At 37.5% G+C, this 22,159-nt stretch overlaps 1 protein-coding gene across 1 annotated transcript in view; it reads right to left on the bottom strand.

Moving 5' to 3' along the window:
• The window catches only part of SLC25A21 (solute carrier family 25 member 21), a 114,094-nt gene that overhangs the window by 53,920 nt on the left and 38,015 nt on the right, over window positions 1-22,159 (bottom strand). The window contains exon 2 of the mRNA XM_009646683.2: window positions 16,066-16,149. Coding sequence (XP_009644978.1) covers window positions 16,066-16,149 — 84 coding nt within the window. The remainder of the gene's footprint in view (window positions 1-16,065; window positions 16,150-22,159) is intronic.

Genomic DNA, 22,159 nt, shown 5'->3' with positions numbered 1-22,159 from the left:
GTAGACTATAATGATCACACAGCAGGACAGAAGCAAATTTACGTGTTACGCTCTGGAAGGCAGTATGAGCTTCATTTTGAATGAAATGACTTGCCTGGCACAGAAGGAATCAAGGAAGGTCCTAAGGAGTAGATAAGCAGCAGCAGCTTGTACTGGTCAAAGATCCTGGATTTCTTTTTTTGAAAAATAGTTTAAAAGCATTTGTGTAATCTAAGCAATAAGAATCAGGATCTGCACACTTTGAATAGTTTGCATTCAAATTTGCTCTTTTCCTCTACAGAAAACCAAATACTATTGCTTACATAAACCAAACAGAACACGTTCCAGTTTTTAGACTGTTGTGTGTTGTACCCTTTCTCACCTAATTTTGGATTTTTTTTTATTCTTCCCCTCCTGTCTTAGTGTCAGCTTCTGGTATGCAACTCTTTTCTTCTCTTTTTGCTTCTCTAACTACTACAGTTCCCCAGTCCCTTTCTATGCCAAACATCTGCCAAGAATGCATTTCATATAGGAGGTCTCTCAGCATTAACACACCAATCTATACAAGTTTCAGTGCATTCCTCCTGACTGACCCTTCTCTTCTTATTTTTTTTTGCAACATGTATACTAATTTTGCTTTTTATATCTGATTTAGGTCATCTCACTGGTAGCACAAAGGAGAGCACTAACATTGAAAAAACAATGGGAAGGAGTAAATATTTATGCAATACTACCACTAGCTTGAGTATGAAAACGAAGGTTTAGCAACTGCAGGTTGAACTTGACGGGATTAATTATCATTTAACAATAAGCATATTCATTTAAGCGGCACATATTACCGTCTATATTATGGTAAGATGATAGCCTGTCTCCCAGAAGCAGGTTATCTATTATGTCATTTGAAATTGGAGTTGCTATAGCAAATATACTAACTAGTAAGTAAACAGTTATATAGAATTCTTATGGATGTGTCTAGAATTAACATTTTAGTAACCCCTACTTGGCTTAAACTGTTGTGCAGACAAGGCTAGTAACACACAAAGGCTAACACTTGTATGGCTTATACCTTAAAACAGGTATATATTTTTCATATGTACTAGGTTTACTTATATCCAGGAATATAAAAAAGAAATTAATTATCTTTATGTTACCAGAAAGGATTTTAATGAATTACAAATTCTTTGGGCACTATCTGAAGTTCTGAGAAAATTTGCAAACAGCGTGAAGCGCAATACAGGCTTTGGCCATGGAGAGATTCTAATGTCCTCAATAATTCTTTAATTCCATCTTCATTCAGAGTAACTTTCAGAATAATGCCAACAAGTAAGTAAAGCATAAAATCAGAGCGCAGACTTCAAAATCTGTATAGAGATCATGAAAAAAACCACCAAACAACAGCTTTAAGAAATACTGTACGAATTTTTGAACACCCCAGTCCCATTTCTGATTATTTCATGAGTGACCTGTCAGGTTCTGTGATCAACTCTCTGTATGCCTCTATGTTTAATCAAAACATTTACGCAGAAAATAAACATTATGACATAAAGTAAGAGTTCTGTTAAAAATACTATTTAGGTTTTAAACTTGCATATAGCGAGAAACAGGGAATTGTATTTTAACGACAGCCCTGGGTTCTGTTCCTTAAAAGAGAAAGAAAATTAAAGGCCTGATATAAAGGCTTTAGCCAACAGAACACTTTCCATTGCCTTCGGAAGGATGCAAATCAGGCCCTAAAGCAGCAACTCATTTAGTACTGACTGCTAAATTTATAGCACTTCTTTATTTTTTCTGAGCATAACAGCATCCATTCATCACACTGCAGTAACAAAGCCGTAACCTGATATATGACAAATATTAAAAGCTTAATGGCTGATGTCCATTACTGACGGGACCTGCTCACCATTTAGAAAAGATTGGCACTGAAGGATTACTGAGCAAACATAGCACCTGAAAAAACTTGCATGCAGGAGTCTGTCATCAGGTGTGTGATCGAGGGCATTATCCGAGAACGCTGGCTCTTATCTTCGGTTGGAAACTGCTGCGATTGCCAACAATTCTCAACAAAGAGCTTCCGTCATGGAAGGCTGATACACCGAGCCAGTCTGGTGATGGTTTACCTTCCCAAGGCTTCATTCCTTTTTATGGATCACCTGAGACCAAGCAGCACACCAGTCTTTAATAGCTTAAATAGCAGGACAACCTAGCAAACTGATGACAATCAAGGGAAAAACAATCCTTTTTGGTAGAAAGACAAAATTCCAAGCATTCTCTCACGGTAACTTAGAAAGCCCTACTTCTAAAACTGCATTTTCCCAAACAGGATGCTGAGAAAAACTTTCTTGCCCCCGCTTCCTGGCATTTTGCAATGGCAGCTAACTCTCCCTGTATTGAACTGCTCACTAGTCAATTTTTCACCTTTTACACCACTAAAATTGTTCTCAGGAATACATTAAATTGCCTTTTCCCTTTTTGCTTTATGTAACACTAGATAAAATTACTATTATAAAATTTTGGAGAAAGCCTATGAAAATTGCTATTTGTACAAGAACATGCTGTTATTTTTCTTGTAATGTTACAGCTTTGAAAAATTATTAGTTACTTGCAATTATTTACATGAGCTGTCAAAATACTGATGGAGACAAACATTTTATTTTTTGCAAAATTGTGATAATATATTTCACTTGCACAGGATTTTTTAAAATGTAACTGAAAGTTTTGGGTTGCCTTTTACATACTTCTTAAAGAAAACCTAAATTAGTTTTGACATTTTAATTGTTACCCATTTATTAAGAAAAGATGAAAAATTGAGAATAACTACTTTAATATGTTGTGACCCAATAAACATATGAAAACCTGAATATTATGCAAGTATACTATTTGGTGTTTTCAAAGGTAGAGGCATGTTATGTGAGAATATATTAAAACAACTGCTCAAATGCTTAGTTACTACTTTACTTTTATCCACAAAATGGGTTCTTTTAAATCACGGTAGCAATCAAAATAATATTACCTATATACTAAATGGTAATTCATACCAGAGATAGATGATATTTCCAAATAAAAGTGTAAAAAATTGAGCTCTTATAACACCTATAACCATTTTTTGATATTATAAAGTATTTTACACAGAAAAGAGTTTGAATTTATATTTTTATTTTAAGATGTAAGTGGAGCATTTAATTCATTATAAAATGGGGTTTTGCAAATAAAAGAAGGTACATTGATCAAAACTTGACTTTTGTTAAGTCAGGATATAAAATTATTTTATGTGGAGTTCAAATAATGAAAAAAATGAGTTTTATTAAGAAATGTTTTAACAGTAAGTAATTTGAGCCCCTACCTAGATTAGGAGGCAGCAGGAGTGTAGAAGTATTTGTCCCTGCCATGGAGTTCAATTTCTACAAACAGTGAATAGATGTATTGGGTTTGGCTACCAAATTCCTATGATGCAGAGGTGTTTACTTATTATGGAAAATTCCATTTATCAGATTAAAATAAACCCTAAAAAATCATTCTGTACATGAGACACCCAGTGCATGATAGCCACAAAACAGTGTATATGCAAGTTCAGGCAAAGCCAAAATAAGCAAAAATACACAAACACTGAAGGAAAGCTGTAAAAATAATAATTAAAAAAGAAAGCAGGGGAATTGATCCTGTATTCATAACTGGAGCCAATGCTTCTGTTAGAATTACTGCCCTGTATGCTGCACAAAAGCTTCAGAAATTTGCCATGAAGTACCTGCTGGCTTACTGTGAAAGCAGCTTCCTACGCTGCATAGACAGAATGCAATGGTAAAGTTTATCTGTGCTTATATGCATGTGTTCCTGTAAGGAGGTGCAGCATGTTATACACATGCTAGACTTGATGTAGACATTTTTTGTAATTAAATAAAATTATTTTTATTGCATTGAAGTTAGTATTGTTAGTTATAGGATAAAGAACCACAGCAGGCTGTAAGTAAAGTTGCATAAGCAAAGAACAAGAAAACTAAAAAAGCAACCTCATGTATTTAGAATTTTATTTTCTTTAAAGAGGCAAATAGCACAACAGGCAAGATAAACTATTTTTCGCAGTTTGATTCTCAGAATCATATGGAATGCAACATGCCCTGAAATATGAGTTAGCATTATACAGAAATACACCCTTCTAAAATATTTCCATACTCAATGCTAATTCCTCATTTTGCCTTGTTTTCTTTACGATGCATTCCATGGAAAATCTACATAACTGACAAATATTTATATTGCCTTTTTATTTTGAGTTGTGCATTGCTTTAGATGAATAGTTTTTCCTCCATGGTCAAGCACAGATATTCTCAACATCTAGCTTACGAAATTTCTTTCAGAATGTGAAGCATGATATACAGGAAGACTGCAACTTGAGTAAAGAACTTCGGAAAGAGAAGAGGGGTCGGGAATGGTGTTGGAGAGGAACGATCAGCACACCTAGCAGTTTCTGCTGCTAGGGCAGCTCTACGATTCAACACAATGCAGCCTGCCAGGGAACAACGTCTCTCTAACAACGATGTATTTTAGAAGTTTCTCATATAATGTTATTCGTCTCCCAACATTAAAAAAGAATTTCTTGGGAAAAAAAAATTGAGGATATCTATATTTTCAGTGTGCCATATTACAAAGTTGTGAGTAAAACTATTATAAGCAACATATAATTAACCTACCCTGAAAACAAGAAAATTATGAGTATCAAAAAAATGCTACCTATTCTTAATATGTAGACATAGTCTTACTACATCTTCGTAATTTACAGTTAAAATAATGAGCAAATGTATACAATGTAAAGCTCAATTATTTCTGGGGTGAAAATGTTTTATCACTTCATGCAAGACTTTATTCTGCATAGGATCTTCATCTGCATTTTTGAGATTTAAAAATTCTAGGGGTTCAAACTGAGCGGAATTATGCATAAACAAACAACTGAGGACTAGAGTAATTAAAAGGATTGGCATAAAAGAGACAAAGCTCTGTTTTCAGATGTAACCAGTGAAGAAAATGAAATTAGATGAGGTAAAGGCGTGCAGATTAGAGAGATATATAATAGCGTCATTACAAACAAGTATGAAATACAGTCTAAGAAATATGCTAAATGTATGTTGTCTGATTAGTTAGGTCAAGACATGAAAAAATTAATGAGGATTTTTCCTCTTGCCCGCTTCAGACTACAACTTAGAAACCTCTATTTTAAAAAGAAAGCTTTTGACCTAAACCCCTGGTGCTCATTTTCACATGCATGCTTCCTACAACTTAAAAATGCTTTACTTTGCATTTTACGCTGTCTGCCAGGTATTTCCTGTGAACATCCCATCTAAAATCTCTTGGTTCTAGTAACTGATGTCTGTAAAGAAAATCCTGGCAAAACTGTAGTTCTAAGCTTCACGAGCAGCCATTTTAAACAGAAAGCTGGTTTCGTTGTGTTGACAATCACATTTTAAACTGATTCCTTCCAGATGAAAAGATGCTTTTTCAAGCAATGTAATAAAAGTGTAAAGTCAGCTGTTCTAAGGACATAAAAGTGATTTATCTGTTCTCAGGTCACTGTTTTTTCCCTTGACACAGTGGAATTTTTCTTCTGAAGAACAGGTTAACAATTAATGGCTACAAGAAGCCCAAATTACAGAGAAGTAAATAATAATTTGCCTTTTAAAGAAACACAACACATAAGTGCAATTAATTTTGCATCTCGTGATGCATCCACTATTGTGTTTATGAAATATTAAATGTTAATGGCTAGATTTACATAACAGATAAATAGTTAATTCTGACAGCTGACTATTGACAATGTCATCATCAGATTTCAGAGCTATTACCTTTGATAAGAAAGAGGTTTCAGATAGATTTCAGATCCTTTTATCTGCCTGCAGCTGGGCATGACAGCCTTGCACTGGCTCAGATTTGAGAGATCCCCCACCGCTCCATGAGGGCTAGAATCAGTTTCTCACCTTTTACATACAGGTTTCAATTCCAGAGACTCCGATTGCACTATATATAAACTATTTCAAAACAAGCAAGTTGTGTAGGGACAGATCCCCAAAAAGCAGCATGATCCAAAAGTATGACTTAAGCTAAATTTAGCCCTAACAGTAATTCATGAAATCCTTGCTCGGAGGTTATGTAGCCCTGGCTGTGACTAATCTCAGAGGGGTCTTGGCTCCTGACCGGAAAGCTTCTCGCTAGCTGAAATTTTTTGTACAGCCCTGGGTGAGCCAAGGAAGCCCTGGAGAAGGGCAACATGCTCAGCACGCTGTGTGCGAGCTCTTCCCAGCTTTCTAACTCTAGATGGCTCTCGGCTCAGCAGCTCAGCTGCCTGCAGAGCACCCCTCCACTCCATGCAGCGGGGACTGCACCTGAAGGCATGGGAGGTTTCAGGGCTCAGCTGCAGCACCACATCGCTGATGGTGCCAGGCAGAAACATCCCCATCAGGGTCCCAGGTGCGAAACCTCAGTTTGGAGCACCGGGGAACACTGTTGTCACCGCTGTGAAATACTGCAGCCCCTCATACTGAACCGATTACTGAACTGGGAGAAATTTGTGGCCATTATCCTGGGCAACCAAATTCAGCAAATCATAGAATCATAGAATGGTTTGGGTTGGAAGGGACCTCAAAGATCCTCTAGTTCCTGCCATGGGTAGGGACACCTTCCGCTTCCTTGCTCGAAACCCCATCCAACCTGTCCTTCAACACTTCCAGGGACAAGGCACCCACAACTTCCCTGGGCAACCTGTTCCCATGCTTCACCACCCTCATAGTGAACAATTTCTTCCTTATATCTAATCTAGATCTACCCTCTTTCTCTTCAAAGCCATTACTCCTTGTCCTATCACCACATGCCCTTGTAAAAAGTCCCTCCAGCTTTCTTGTAGGCCCCCTTCAGGTACTGGAAGGCTGCTACAAGGTCTCTCCAGAGCCTGCTCTTTTCCAGGCTGAACAACCCCAAGTCTCTCCACCTGTCTTCACAGGAGAGGTGCTCCAGCCCTCTGATCATCTTTGTGGCCCTCCTCTGGACATGCTCCAACAGGTCCATGTCCTTCTTATGTTGGGGGCCCCAGAGCTAAACACAGTACTACAGGTGGGGTCTCACAAGAGTGGAGCAGAGGGGAAGAAACACCTCCCTCAACCTGCTGGTCACGCTTCTTTTGATGCAGCCCAGGATATGGCTAGCTTTCTGGGCCGCAAGCACGCATTGTCAGATCACAACCTCTGGACATGCTCCAACAGGTCCATGTCCTTCTTATGTTGGGGGCCCCAGAGTTAAACACAGTACTACAGGTGGGGTCTCACAAGAGTGGAGCAGAGGGGAAGAAACACCTCCCTCAACCTGCTGGTCACGCTTCTTTTGATGCAGCCCAGGATATGGCTAGCTTTCTGGGCCACAAGCACACATTGTCAGATCACAACGAGCTTCTCATCAACCCAACACCCCCAAGTCCTTCTCCTCATGGCTGCCTCAATATGTTCTTCACATTCAGAGAACATAAACACATTCAGAATCTGATGATACAGCATAGTATGGTATTTTCCATACACTAGGCTAAAAGGAGGTTTTTTAGAAGCATAATCATTACATTGATCTATTTAAACAAGATGTTTGGAACCAACAGGAACTGAATGTGGTAAAATGATAAATATTCCTGAATGTTAAAATCATAAGGACTAAAAATTTAAGTTCTGTTGATCCTTTGCTAACTAGAGTAGATAAAAATGGATTAGAAACAGTTCTTGCAGGTATCTTCTTACTACCGTAAGTATAAGCATTTTACAATGCAGTCATCCAATTCCAAACTGAGGCCTGTAGGAGCTATTGCTATAAATACTAATATTATAATGAGTTCTATTTACTTTATATTAGTAGAAAATAGAGACACTAAAAAAATCATAACTTTAGGATTAAAACAATCTTATTATGAAAATATTTGAAACTTAAAAAAAATACAGATTAGACCTTTAAAAAATACAGAACTGACACCTACCCAAAGTAAATGGGTGTACCTGCAGTGGCCTTAGCAAATGATAATGACTATTGCCAGTTAAGATCTGGCCTGTTTACTTCTAAGGTGCTTATAAGATTTACATGATTTTATTGTGTTCTGTTCCCATGGGAAATAAAGAAGCACGTGTTTCATCTTTAAAGCACATGATTCTCAGAAGTGATTCTCTAAAAGAGTGTGCTTGTTTACTGTGTTGCCACATATACCAGATCAAATTTTGCAAGTAAAATGCCTACCCATAAGTAATAAAAACGTGGGTAGCCAAGTGCTGCCCTTAGTTTCACCGGTGCAATCTCATTGTATTTCAGAGAGCTACTCACATAAAACTGGGAATAGAAGTTTTTCACATTCCAGAGCCATTTCTTATATTTTCAAGTGTTAACATATGAAGAGGGGGGTAGGGAACCTCCAGTCAGGAACAGAGAATTCCTGCTTGAAGGGGATGATGAAAACCTCATGACAGTAACATCACTGTAAATACTGCTGACTATCCGGAGACAGCGCAGTCCACTGGTAGCTTTGCATTCAGGATATCCAGCTTCAGGCCTAAAACTGCCACTAGCTCCATGCATGCCCTTGGACAAACTACTTCATAAAATGGATTGCCAAATAAGTCTTCTGAATTAGGAGCCCTTATCAAGGAATGCAATTTTATGTCCATCACACATGTTCCTCAGAGCTCTGGTATTAACATGCACCAGAGGCAAGCAAACTGCAGGGTATCAGGCTGCTCCATGAGAACCACCTCTGTATGTGCTCCAGTCCAGATCTACTTGGCTCCCTGGCACTTTATACCTCAGTATCCCTCTCTGCACAGTTGAGATAACTGATGATTCCTTCTTCTGTGAAGTGTTCTGAGTCCTATACGTTGAAACAAGAAGTATCATCTCTATTTCATGACTGACTGGTGTTGCAAAAGCATCCAGTCACTGAGGATTGTTGGCCAAATGTCACTTGACTATGGTTAATTTTTATCTACTTAGAAATTGAAAACGCATGAATATTTTATAACTAGGCATGTGTACACGTATGTACACAGGTTTTAAAACCTAAGGAGGCACCAGAATTTCCTGAGATTTTTGCTGTCTTTTTGGGAAATGAGACAAAACTCAATTATCAAATGTGTATGTTAATTTACAAAAGAAAGCAGAATGCACATTGCCTTCATATAGATACACAAAAGATGTCTCCTTTGTGGCCATATTTGATCTAAAACCTTGTGAGCATAATAGAAATCACAATTCTAAAGGAATTTATCAGCCAAATTCTGTCAGTCAAATTTTCTGCCTTCCTCTTCTCTAATCTTGAAAGCAGTCTTAATGATGATTTTACTCAAAGCTGTACATAATTTAAATTTTATGGCTCAACACCCATGTAAAGTAAGAACACAAATGACAGTTTTAAGAAACAAGTCCAAACAAACTACAGACAACCGAATTGAACTGAAAAGAGAAAGATCAGGTATTGCACATAGGTCTACGCAGAGTCAGAAATGGTGCAAAGTGAGAGTAAGTGGCACCAAGAACACTGAGAGGGAAAGCAGATCTATTACTCTGCGTATATCTGTCACGGATTATGAAGAGAGAACTCTTGCTAATTACCCAGAATAATTTCTGAAATGGTTTTATCATGGGGCACCTAGAGGCTAAAGTCTATACGAAGGCATCTTTTTCCCTTTCACTGCAGATCTGTGAGCCCCATTTCCCACAGGGTCACGTGGATCCTGAGTTCCGAACTGCGAGTGCGGTTGCAGAGGAGTGTCATAGTTTGCCTGCAGAGGGACTGTAAGAGCCAAGTCTCAACCAACAGAAAAAATGGCAAAGCAAAAGGCATCACTCACTTCCAAAAGTAAATGGATAGATAAACAGTTGGTAATTTTAATTACATACTAAAAGAACTTGCCACACCCCTACCTAAACTTTGCAAGCTTGTGCTCCCTGAAAATATGGGAATACTAGCTCTTCTAACACGGAGCATTTCTTCTTTAAAGATATGTAAAGCAAGCATGAGGGTTCACAAATTCAGCTCTAAGACTTTAATTTTTATCCACAAAAGCCAACAGATTTCACACAGGTTCACAGTTTAAGGTAATACACTGTCCTTCACAATTTTGGTTACAGTCCTCAATTCAGCAAGGTGTTATAAAGCTTAATTGAGACTTTAGGTTTCATATGATATTATTTCACACAGGACTGTGATAATTATTTCTGTTACTCTAAATCCAGGTTTTTAGTGAAGTCTACAATAGATGCAACAGTATGGCAGAAAGATGCCAATGTAGCATAATGTGACCCACAGAATAATTCTACAATGTGTGGGATAAAGAGAAAAAAATTAGCAATATGTTATGGTCTATGGGGATGCATCAGGATAGATGCACATAGACATTTTGGTATCAGGATAGATACACATAGACATTTTGGTATCAGGATAGATATACATAGACATTTTGGTATCATAGTGCCCTTTTTTGCATCTTCAGTCTTATTTTAGCAAGGCTTATACAAGTATTATGAATTCATAAGTGTGAGGCAGGCTGGTACAACTCGAAAAGAAATGGATCCGGGTATAGATATTTCTGAAGTACAAGTGCTAGCAGACCTTCCTCAGTGTTTGGGTGGAAATTACTGTCCCTTACTGGGGGCAGAAGCAAAAAGGTGCCCACACTTCAGTTTGCAAGATCGCAGTCTCTGAAACTGGCAGTGCAGGTGGGTCTCTACTAAGAAACAAGATTCTTGAAGGTAGCAAGCAAGCCTGGGTCCAAGTTCACTTCTGCTCTTACTGGTATGAAGTGCTAACAAGAAACCAAAGCGTGGGGCAGATAGCTGTGGGGGGAAATAACACCTTAATTTACCACTTCTACTTGCCTCAGAGCACTTAAAGCAGAGCCTAAAGTCTGGTCTTTTGATACCACAGGAGTTTATGCCTCCAGTAAGTGGAAGTGAATCTCCGCTTCATAACTGCTCACTGGGAAAAGGGATTTTTGGCATGACTGACCATGTCACACTTCCCAGGTCGGCAGTTTCATTGAAGGATTCATGCACAGGGTAGCCAAGTATTTGTATCTTGTATAACACTTACTTGGCAGTCTTTTGATAGGTCTCCTCAGCCCAGCTGGAAGAGCACACATCCAGCTGGGCCCCAGGAACGGGCGGTGATGATTGCTGGTGAGTGCCAGAGGCCGGTGCTTGCCTGCAGAGCTGGCAATCCTGCAAGTCTCCTTCCCTGACCTGTTGGCAATTAGAAGCAGCAGAGTATCATCTGCAGCCAGCTGGGAGAGCCAGGCCTCAAGAGTTGTCATTTAACACCAAGACAGAGAGCCGATGGATAGAGGCAGGACAAAGGAGAGTGCTAGCAAATTCCTTAATTGATGAACGATTGCCGATATCACGTAAACCAGGAACCCTCCAGTTTCTACACGTTTGCTGACAACTCCATACTCATCCAGCTCCTGCTCAGTCTTGGCTGTTCTCCCACCTACTCCACCCATAGCTGACAAGTTTTGTGCAGCTTTATAACCTAATCCCACTAATGCATGAGTCAGGGTGTTGCTTATTAAAAAAAAAAAAAGGTGTGTGGTCATACAGACAATTATAGGTACAAGAGAGTGGTAAGGTGGTGCTGAGAACAAGACAGGAATAGTTATAAAGCTATTGGGCTGTGTAAACATGGAGGTAATTGCTCCTTCCCAAACCAAATTAAACATAAATAATCAAATAACTCAGTAGAAGTAATGAAGTCTCAAATTATCAATGACAACTGTGTTTTGCACTTTCCCAGGACCATCCAGTTCTAAGAAGGGCTAACAGCACTTTAAACTGTAACTTACTCAAGTGTTATAAAACTGGAAACCCTTTCTATTTCAGGCAAGTTAATTAACGAATGAGAAAGTAACAGGTTTCTTGTCCGAGTGCCTACCAAAAAAGCCAACTGTAACCCAGAACATTTACTGTTAAAATTATGAGCCCATGAAAATCCGAGTTTATAAGAACAAAGTTGTTTACAGACTTGAAATAACAGCATCCATCATTTTAATGCTGTAACTCCACATTAAGACAGTGCAGATGGGCATAATTTTCCATTCTTAATATGAGACACAACACCATGTGTCTTTAATATAAATGCAACATATACATACATTCAGCTAGACCGTTGGTTTATTCTTACATTTCATATTCAAACCCAAGTCATTATCAAAGAAAAAGTGAGTGAATACAAATACATTAAAGATGATCCAAAAAATCGGTCATTTAACATAATGTAACCTCTTATTTGTAGGATCTAAAAAGAATGAAAAGTTTTCTCTATTAATGGTTTCAGTTAATCCTGTATCCAAACATTTTCCCCAATAAACATCAGATTATTTTTATGTTGGCTATAAAGCTGTCGCTCCTCAATAAACAGATATGCTCCTGGTGGGTTTACCTCTGCTGTCAAAGATCTGTCAATTCACGTATCATCTCATAAGCGAAACCAGAGAAGCTGGGACGCACGGCTCCTAGTGAACCCAGCCAAGCAGAGGTTGCTCACCACCTGAGAGGATTCGCACCGCTGCTGCCCCCGTGCAATTGGCAGTGACGGGATGCTCCCAACACAAGTTCGCAACAGCCCTGAAGTGAATACTCTTGCCTCCCTTTAATAGAAAGCAAGTTATGTGACCTTTAATGCTCTGCTTGACTGAGCCTTCCTTTAGCGAGTCTCAATTAAATTTTATGTTTTGTGGCTCCCATTTTCTTGTAAGACAAGAAAAGAGTTCAAGGGATGGATCCTTCTTTGAGGAATTTAATTCCCTGTGGAGAAAATTTATTTCCATCTGAAGAGCTTCTCAAAGTTTGGGGGAAGGGAGCTTTTGTAGGGCTTTTTTTTCTGTGTTGGTTTTGGTTAAGAAATTTCTAGTATTTTATGAAGATAATGGAGTATTCAGATTCTTTGAAAAGGACAGTGTTCTATGAGTGGTTAGACTGGAAATATTTCCTCTGTCCTTTTCATTATAATGAGGAGAAAATCAGAGGATGGTTAAAGAAATCCTTGCCATTATTTCTGATGAAGAAGTTTTCTATGAAATCATCAGATCGCTACTGTGATACTGCCGTAACACAATACAGGTTAATTTTCAGTAAGTGGCATTGCAGCAAATGAAACATTTGCATATGTATTCCTAATAAATATGTACTTCCTAGGCTGATTCTGCATACTCAACCTCAACATAACAAGGTCAAAAAATTAAGGCAATTAGGAAGTGTCTTGTCTGAACCGGGCTTTGACATTCTGGCTCGCCGTAGTTGCTGCTATTGAAAATAGAAGTACAAATGAGCATAAGCACTATTCCCAAATGTAAACATTTTCAGGAACAGGCCATTAGTAACATTTCTTTTCCCACTATATTCCTTTATTTAATTAGTTTGTTTTGTAGTCAACTTAACATAAAATCACATATGCCAGTAGGGAATTCTGAGCGCTGGAGAGATGCCTAGACTCTTTATAGTCCGTGTACACTGAATTAGGTATTTCAGAAAATCCGTCTAAAAATGCCACACACCAACAGGGGTATTTCTGGGGTATTTTCGTATTGCCACAGATTTCCCAGATTTCCACACCTGAATCTGAATTCCTTATAAATTGTTTTTGTTTGCTTGGTATCCAATTGTAAAGCCTTTTCTTGATGCTCTCTTCTGTGTACTTCTGTGGTCACCCGAGGAGGGGGTTATCAGGATTCAAGGTTTCCACTACCTAAAATACTTCAGAGTCACCTCTCTCACGTCCCTCACAAGTGTCGTAATCACCACGCTTCAGAAAATGGAAAACTTGTGCAGATGGGAATGCAAGACTCATGGAGTCAAACAGGTTTTTCAGGATTAGTTGATTACTTTTTTTATTCTTAGCCAAAATTTAAGATTATATTGTATCTGATATTCTTCAACTCCTTTTTTCTGAGTGTTTCCTACTGAAGACTGTTTAAATGTGACCTTCTGCCTCTGTCTAACTTCCCGGAGAAAAATAGGTATTCATAGAATTTGCTTTTTGTTTAGATCAGTATTAACTGCTTTTGCAATGGGCAAGTAAAGCTCTGTATTAGCTCTAGCCTGACAGAAATGTATTGCAATGCGCTGCTAAATTGTGATTTCAATCTACAATAATTTCATGTTATCATCTTCTTTTCCTGCTTACAGGGTCACGCCTTGACATAAACATAAAAAAAAATTCTGGTTTGGTTCCAGTATTGAGGCACAAGCATTCTACAGAAAGAAACCCCAACCCAACAATCTTCACCTCTCCTTTCTGAAGTTCATTCACAGATGACTACTGTGCTCAGACCCTTCTTTGTTTCTCCACAGTCAAACAGTTTATGCTTGCTAGGCAGCACACTGTCTGAACACCAGGAAAAATAACAACGGAATCAAATCCATAGGATAAGTCATAGCTATGTCTCTGAGAAGCATCTGGAAAGCACAACATGTAAAACAATTGAAACACAGGGTATTTGTTTCCATCTCCCTCCTCCCCCAAATAGTAAGGGAATGGTATTTTGAATGGTACACTCAAATATCCAGTTACACAATATAATCATATAGGTAATAAAATAAGACCCTAAAACTTGGAAGCTGTCTCTTGGTTTAGACTTATTCTCCAGATATGTCTACCCATTCTTAATTTTACATCTTGTGACTAGTTCAACAAAACAAAAATACCAGTGAGTCTGGATGAGATAAATAGAGTTTTCATGCTCACTGACTTAAATATTGAAACTAGTTCTGTATTTAGAAATAGATTGACACGATTGTAAATACTAAGATTCTCCTATTGAGAAAACATAGTTCTCTTTTGAGAAGCAATAAAAATTAACATATACTCAGCTTAGAAAACCCTATCAGCCACAAATTACCATTTTTGTGAAATCTTTTTAGCTTTTAAGCTTTTTAATGCCTTTTAGTGATAATAGACAGCATTAATCTTTCATCAAAAATGAATTTACCACAGATAAGGGCAAATGTGACAACTTCCTCTCTCACCACCTTAATGAAACATCTCTACATCTCCCTACTTTAGCAATTCAAACCATCTATTTTTATATGTATGCACTTACATAGCGTAGCTTGCCTAAACCTCACTGCAAGAAATAAAAATGGTCTAATTCTTCATTTTCACTGCTCGTCTCACCTCTGTTTTTCCAGTACTGCTTGTGGACACCAAGTCTGTGCCCCGCTGCACCTATGCTGCCTCCATACAGGGCATCTATGCCGCTATGTATAAGAACAGTTCCATTTTGATGAACATATGGATTCAAAAATGGGTTGCTATTGTGTTTACAAAGTTCTTATGAAAAGCCTGCCAGCTACTGAAAACTGGGATTTACTAATTAGTTACCTTGATTAAAGGCTAGTTCCCGAAGAGCTCCTGTGGATAACAGGCTTAACTTTAAGCATCTGATCAGTCCCATTACATTCACTGGCTTTAACTGGACTGCTCATAAAATTAAGCGTGTATTTAAATGCCTTTCTGGATCAGAGCCCAAATCACTTAGAGGAACTCAGGCTCGGAGCAGTGGTACCTTCTGAAGCCAGTATGATTCAGGTGACTAATGACCATAAATCCTTTTCCATATTCTGTCAAACTGAAAAGCTGCAGAATTTTACTCAGACGCGTCCTGGAAACGTTGTCTACCACAGCTGACTGGGAATGCCAGTTCATCAGAGCTTGGAAACAAGTACTTCACTGAACTGGTAATGGCTCAGGCTGAGCTAGTTCAGAAAGCCAGGACAAGAAGATGTCAGAGCCTAGATACTGCACTACACTGATGTGGCCATCCTGCTCCCAGAACGGAAGCAGAGTTTGCTCCAGTGTCTCTACGCAGCTGTGCATTCTGGTCTTTAAACATAACCTAATAGCAAAATTTGGTATTGTGAGTGTAAGTAATCCTAAGACTTCTCAAATTGTGCTCGTTATGTAAGACTAAAAGTTTGCCAAATTCTGGCAATTGCAAAAAAGGGTGGAATATAAAGACGATCTAATGTCTGGAAAAAATGGGTGATTAAAAAAGGTCACATAGAATTGACAATTTTAAAAACATATACTCTTACCCTTCTCGCTGGAAAATAGTCCTAAAACAGTCCCCCAGGCTCTTGTAACCGGTCGGATCAGTTTTCCCTCTTTGAATTTGGAACCTAAAAAAAATACAATTTACATCACAGCATGAGAAGTTAGGGATTTTAAGTCACTTTTAACTTTCCAATTATTATATAAAAGGAGTTTTAAAGGTTTTTTTACGTATCTGATTCATTATTATATACTGTTCCTGATATACTTATTAACACTGTTTTCATAGAAGCTGTTAAACTGAGGAAAAATAGAGCTTTAGTAGTAACTTTTTTTGTAGTTTATGGAACTCACAGCATAGCTATCACCTTTGACATTTACACCTCTTTCTAGTTGTTTGAAAAATAAGCTGTTAACCCTGTGCCTGATCCAAAGCCCATTGAAACTAATGGCAGTCTTTGAGTCAAACCCTGTTTTTGAAAATCTGAAATGGAACACTATCACGGGTTTCACTATGAAATGAATCCACTGTGCAGTTTCCTTCTTTTTGTATCTGACACAACTACAATAAAAATCAAGCAGAGACATGACCAGAAATTAGAGCACCATTAATTTTTCATAGTTTAATAATAAGATGAACAATAAAAGCAAGCAACGAATTATTTTAATTAGAACCTTGCTTTCCCTATTCACACTTTGACAACAATAAAGATTTCAACAGGAAACTTGTGGCCTTGAAAGGAAAATCAAGATTATGATTTAAGATTGTAAACATCTTATTATTTATGATTTATGGATAGCAACAGTAAGTTTAACAAACTATAATATTTTACTAAGTATCTCAGTTAGGTTACCCTATGTCTTGCAGTTTTAAAACTGCAGCCAACACATTCAACTAAATAGGATGGAGAAATTTGGAATACATTTTTAGCAATAACATTTTCTTTTTAAACTGCTAATTACTATATAACACTCAAAAAAATAGAATACTGATGTTAGCAATTCAAGTCTACAGTAGCCCCATATCAGGCAATCACTAAGTTGGTGTTATCACTAAGTACAATAATAATTCTACACAACAAACAGCGTTCAAGAGTTTCAAGGAATAACTGACGTTACAGGCAAGTATGTCATATGCCACAGGTATGTTGCTGTTCTGCGAAACACCTATTGTTACTTATTCTAATTAATAGACTGAATCTCATTAATATGTAGCAAATGAAGGTATTTTTAACTCAATATTAAAGAGCAGCGTTCTCCTCTTTCTCAACAGAATTCAGTAGGGTTAACTTGAGGTTCGTATTGTGGCAAAAGGCATTTGTTGTTTTGAACATCAGTATTTCCTAAGCTGTGTTCTGTGCTAACCCATCTAACATTTTATGCACTTTGAGGAAAAAAATTTCCAGTGATGTAATACAATTCTTTGGGTAATTATGAAGGCAAGCCCACACCTTTTTTGAAAACAGTTAGAAGGAAACACTGAGCCCCCTCCATAGTCCTAATAAAAGTATTTCAGGCACATCTGGGATCTCTATCTGGGGTAACCTCTTTTATTAGCCTGAGAACTTGCTGCCAAGTTGGCAGAGAGGAGAATGCTATTCAATAGGCTTACACTCAAATAAGAGCTGATGCATAACATTTTGTCTGAAAAGAACCCTTGGGAAGGCTAATAGTTGAAAATGCCTCAATGCCATCACACAAAGTCCAACAGTAATATCAGCTACAGAAGCTTTTACATTGTGGCAATCAAGCAATCAAAATCATAACAGAAAGTAGATTCTATGCACATTTGAATATATTTAAGACTTGACTTTTTATACGTCTCAGTTCACAACCAAAAATGGCTTGCTTTTGTTTAAAGAAATTGTGCAAAAACTCATCAGTAAGTAACTTTTCCCAAGTATTTAAAAAATAAAGCTTTCTTAATGAAAACTCTTTTCCTCAAGTTTCAAGATTTGGCCTGCTTGTAAACTCAGAACAAAGCACCACTGTTTCTAAAACATCCTCCGAACAATGCGCCTTCCCTCTCTTTCACCCTGCAAATGCTCAAGCACGTCCTACCAGCACGTGTGTAAGGTTCCCCACTAAGTGGCGCATGCACAACCATTTGTAGAACTGGGGCTTTAAGCCCAGGCTCACCATGGATCTCAACAACACAATGAACATACGTTATATAATTTTCTTTTACAGTTACACAGTGTCGACTTCTCAACAAAATTTAAATGATTTAATAAAAACACGCCTTTGATAGCAATAATGAAAATCATAGCAGAAGAAATGCAATAATACCATATGTAATTTGCGTGTGTCAGATGAATGACAACTTCTCGCTAAAGAAGTTAAATCAAAGGAGATTTACGTTTATTTCAGTTTCTTGTTTTAATGTAGATAAGACCTTAGTATTAAATGAGTCCGTTTGTAACACTGAGTCACACAAATAACATATTCCTTCCTTTAGGGTTTTTGGATCCATTCCTTCCCTAGTAAATCTTTTTTATAGCTTTAACAGCGATCCTAAAATACATACCAATTATATGCTTCAACCTAGATCTGCGAATTGGGTTCTTTGATTCAGAATTGCTTGCCTCAATAAAATCATGTGTAACTTTTTAATGAACTAGCTAATTGATCACCAGCACTTGTTATAAGAAGCTCAGGGAAGAGCTAAAAAAATGTTTGTTTGTTTTTCTGGAGGCGGTGGCAGCAGCAGCCGCCTGTACTAGTAATCTTAATAATATAGAAGAGTAAAAGCATTCACTTCAAAAAAAAACCTGGCCTGGTTTTAATGATTGTTTAGAGTAATGAACACAACTGGGGGATACATAATGGCTTTCTCTGCTTTCCTTTCTAAAAGCATTATAAAACCACTGAATTTCATGCATTTTTGAAAGCTGGATGCCTGCCTTATATGTTATTAGCTTTGCTAGAACAAAAAAGATAAATTCGCCTATAAATATAATCGAAGCATTAACTTCTCATCTAATTTATTATTTTCAAGTCTGAAAAGAAGAATGCGCAGGCAGTGTTCACAGATGTGCCGAACAGACATGTAGATAGTGAGGCTTTTCCAGGATGGGGATGAACGACCTGCTACTTTCTACTAGCATACAACAAGCGTCAGAAGTCACTGGACACACCATCATGGAATGTGTTTACCAGGAGCTTTATCACTCTAAAAATGATCATCAGGCTAACTTGCCTCTCCTCTCATTTTGATGCTTCTTGGCTTTCTGGCCAAAATGCTGTGGTATTGAGCACTCCTACCCCAGGACTGCTCACAGAGCCATGGGAGGCACTTTGGCCCCCAGGGTTACCTCTTCCTACCCAGGACCTCCCCTGTGCCCCTGGCATCTACTGCCTGCTCTCTTGGCTCCTCCTCGCAGCTCCCACCTCCAGTTCCCATGCCATGGGGGACCTCACAATCCCCTGTTTGGCTCATAGCAGCAGCCCACCGGGCTCGGCCTTTTATGCCCCCTTTGACTGAACACTACCTTTGCAGTTGCTTTGTTTGATACAAAAGTGTCCTGATATTGTTTAAGAAGAGAACATCAGTTCCTTTCCTGTTCACCCCAGAAGACACAAGGGTGGGATCTCAAAAAGTAGAAATCCTGTAAAGCAATTTGAGGGTTTGGGGTCAGTTCAAAAGGCAGAGCCTTCACTGAAAGCTCTGCATGGTCTAAACCCATGAAAATTTTTTAACTTATCTATGCTAATCAGCACTACAACAACTACCTGTGAAAAGAATAAATCTAAATTATTCTTATTTTCATAGCATGAGAGAGAGCATTTTTTATGGTTATAACAATCCTTAATCAATAACTCTCAACAGGGTCAGCCTGAAATCCCACAATGCAGAAGGTACTTGAGTCCTTTCATCAGTTCTCCGAACCACTTACCATTTAACAAGTAATATGTCATATTGTGGAGTAATGACTCTACATAAACACATGTATCCATTTCCAATGCCTAACTTGCAGGCTTTGTTGGTTTTATAATAGCCTGTATTTTAGTCCTAGTATTATAAAATCCTCAGTCCACTGGATGCTTTCCTGCCCCCTTCCTATTGCAGAAGTCCTCTAAGTAGTCTTTTCTAACACAATAACTATAGGAGAACAAGCAGATGTGTGTGTTTTCTGAAAAAAAAGAAAGGAAATATTTTTTGTCTCTCCCTCTATCAGTTGCTAAATTTTTTGTTCATGCTTGCTGAACATCTCATCAAAGTTGTCTTGAGGATGTCTGCCACTACTGTATCCAGGTATTAAATGTTTAAAACCTGTTTACCATCTAGGTCTGTTACCTAGCAATCCTCCCCCTTTTATTTACTGATCTGGGCTGGAGGAAGATTTCAAATTCATACTGAAATTGTTTTAATCATCTTAAAGTCTAAAAGGAAGAAACCAGTATTTTCATACCTAAACTTAAGTAGATAGCGAGCAGTTAAATCCCAGCTACGTAGGACAACTGCAATGTGATCTGGAGCAGACTAGACTCACCAAATTTTTGCCACTGGGTTTACAAAGACTATACCCTCACGCGTAAATTCCAGAATTTCTTGCTGCTTTTATACAGTGCTGCGGACTAGTTCTTCAACCACGAGGTTCAGAGGGAAAGAAAAACACTGACTCAGAGAACCAGGCTTATACCATGTTGCAGTGCTTGCCAACAAGTGGCAGTCTTAGCTGTATTTTCCTTCTCTTCACGTCTTACTAGGATTTTATCATATGTTCTCTCTATTTTGAATAAAGCTCCTAACGTATCCCTTCATGGTTGGGACTCATGCAGTACCAAAGCAAATAATCTCAGGTACTGAGGTGTTTAGATGCTATAAAGAAAAGGAGAGAGCTACATGGCATAACAACAAAACAAATTAAATTATCTGTGCAATGTTAAATTGAAAACAATGTTTAAATAAATGTACAGCCTTTGGACAACTGAAACCAACATTTATAGCTTTTTTGCACTTTCAGTAATTCCCATGCTTCCAGAGACTCCTAGCTGTAGTTACCCCTACCAGCATAGGTTGATAAAAATGTATAGTCTGAAGCTTTATATAAATATACATTATTTAACAGTTCACATGCTTATAATAAAAAATAACTGCATTATAATTTAAAAAGATTTTGATTTGCTAACTTAAACATTTATTCAGGTGTTACTACTAGTTAGTACTATCTACTGATGCTTAGATTTCATACAAAACTTTTCACTGCAAAATGGACCTTGATAATATAATTTATTCCACTTTTTGGCTCAAGTTCTTTGAGTTGCTTATGTTACTTACAGGATAATAACTAAATTGGGAGTATAATTCTGTCACTTATTTTAACAGTAAATCATATGAGCTGTTGAAGAACTGAATATTAGATTTCAAAACAAAAAATCTAATTATTTTAAGCCAAAGATATAAATTTTGCAAGTGCAGGGGTCATATTTTAAGTATTATAGTATTGCTATAATGATTATTTAACTGCAAAAACCATATAAGAATACAATAAAGTAGTAACATAGAGAACAGCCAAAGTACAGAATTTGTTCCAATCATTCTCCATAGTAGACATAGATTTGCCTCCATCTAATCACAGATTTTTTCATACAGTTCATATTTACTTCACAAGTAACAAACTGGAATCATGGATAGAGAAATATTATGAAAAATTATTTTAAAATTAATCTAAATGAGTTTCACTTTGTTGGAATTCACGATGCTTCTTAGTTTATTTACCTCTATGACTTTTAGAGGAACATGGGGGTTTTTTGAAGAAGAAATATCAGTGGCAAAAAGAAAGCAGTACTATATATACCAAGAGAGTAATAAAGTGTTTTAGATACGAAAGCTGTATTTTGTCAGCTACTAATGAAGAACTATTCTACTTTTTTCTTCTGATACTGCAGTAACTTTTCCATTATGTGCATGGGACAAAACATATAGTAGCTACAATGGCAGAAAGAATTTTTCCTTTACATGTAGTTTTAGAAGAGACTATTTAGCAAAAATAAACTTGACCAGAAACAGGTCAAATTAACCCATGTAACTGTTTCATATAAATCTACTCTGGTAACTTTGGCAATGAATAACAAAAATAACTAGTCATAACAGTTACTTACAAATAATTTAATGCCTTCCCAAGAAAGAAATAC

This window comes from Egretta garzetta, unplaced genomic scaffold (genome assembly GCF_000687185.1).
Source record: "Egretta garzetta isolate BGI_Z169 unplaced genomic scaffold, ASM68718v1 scaffold79, whole genome shotgun sequence".
NCBI lineage: Eukaryota > Metazoa > Chordata > Aves > Pelecaniformes > Ardeidae > Egretta > Egretta garzetta.
The sequence above is the reverse complement of the archived record's forward strand: the minus strand, read 5'-3'. Positions and strand labels throughout refer to the sequence as shown.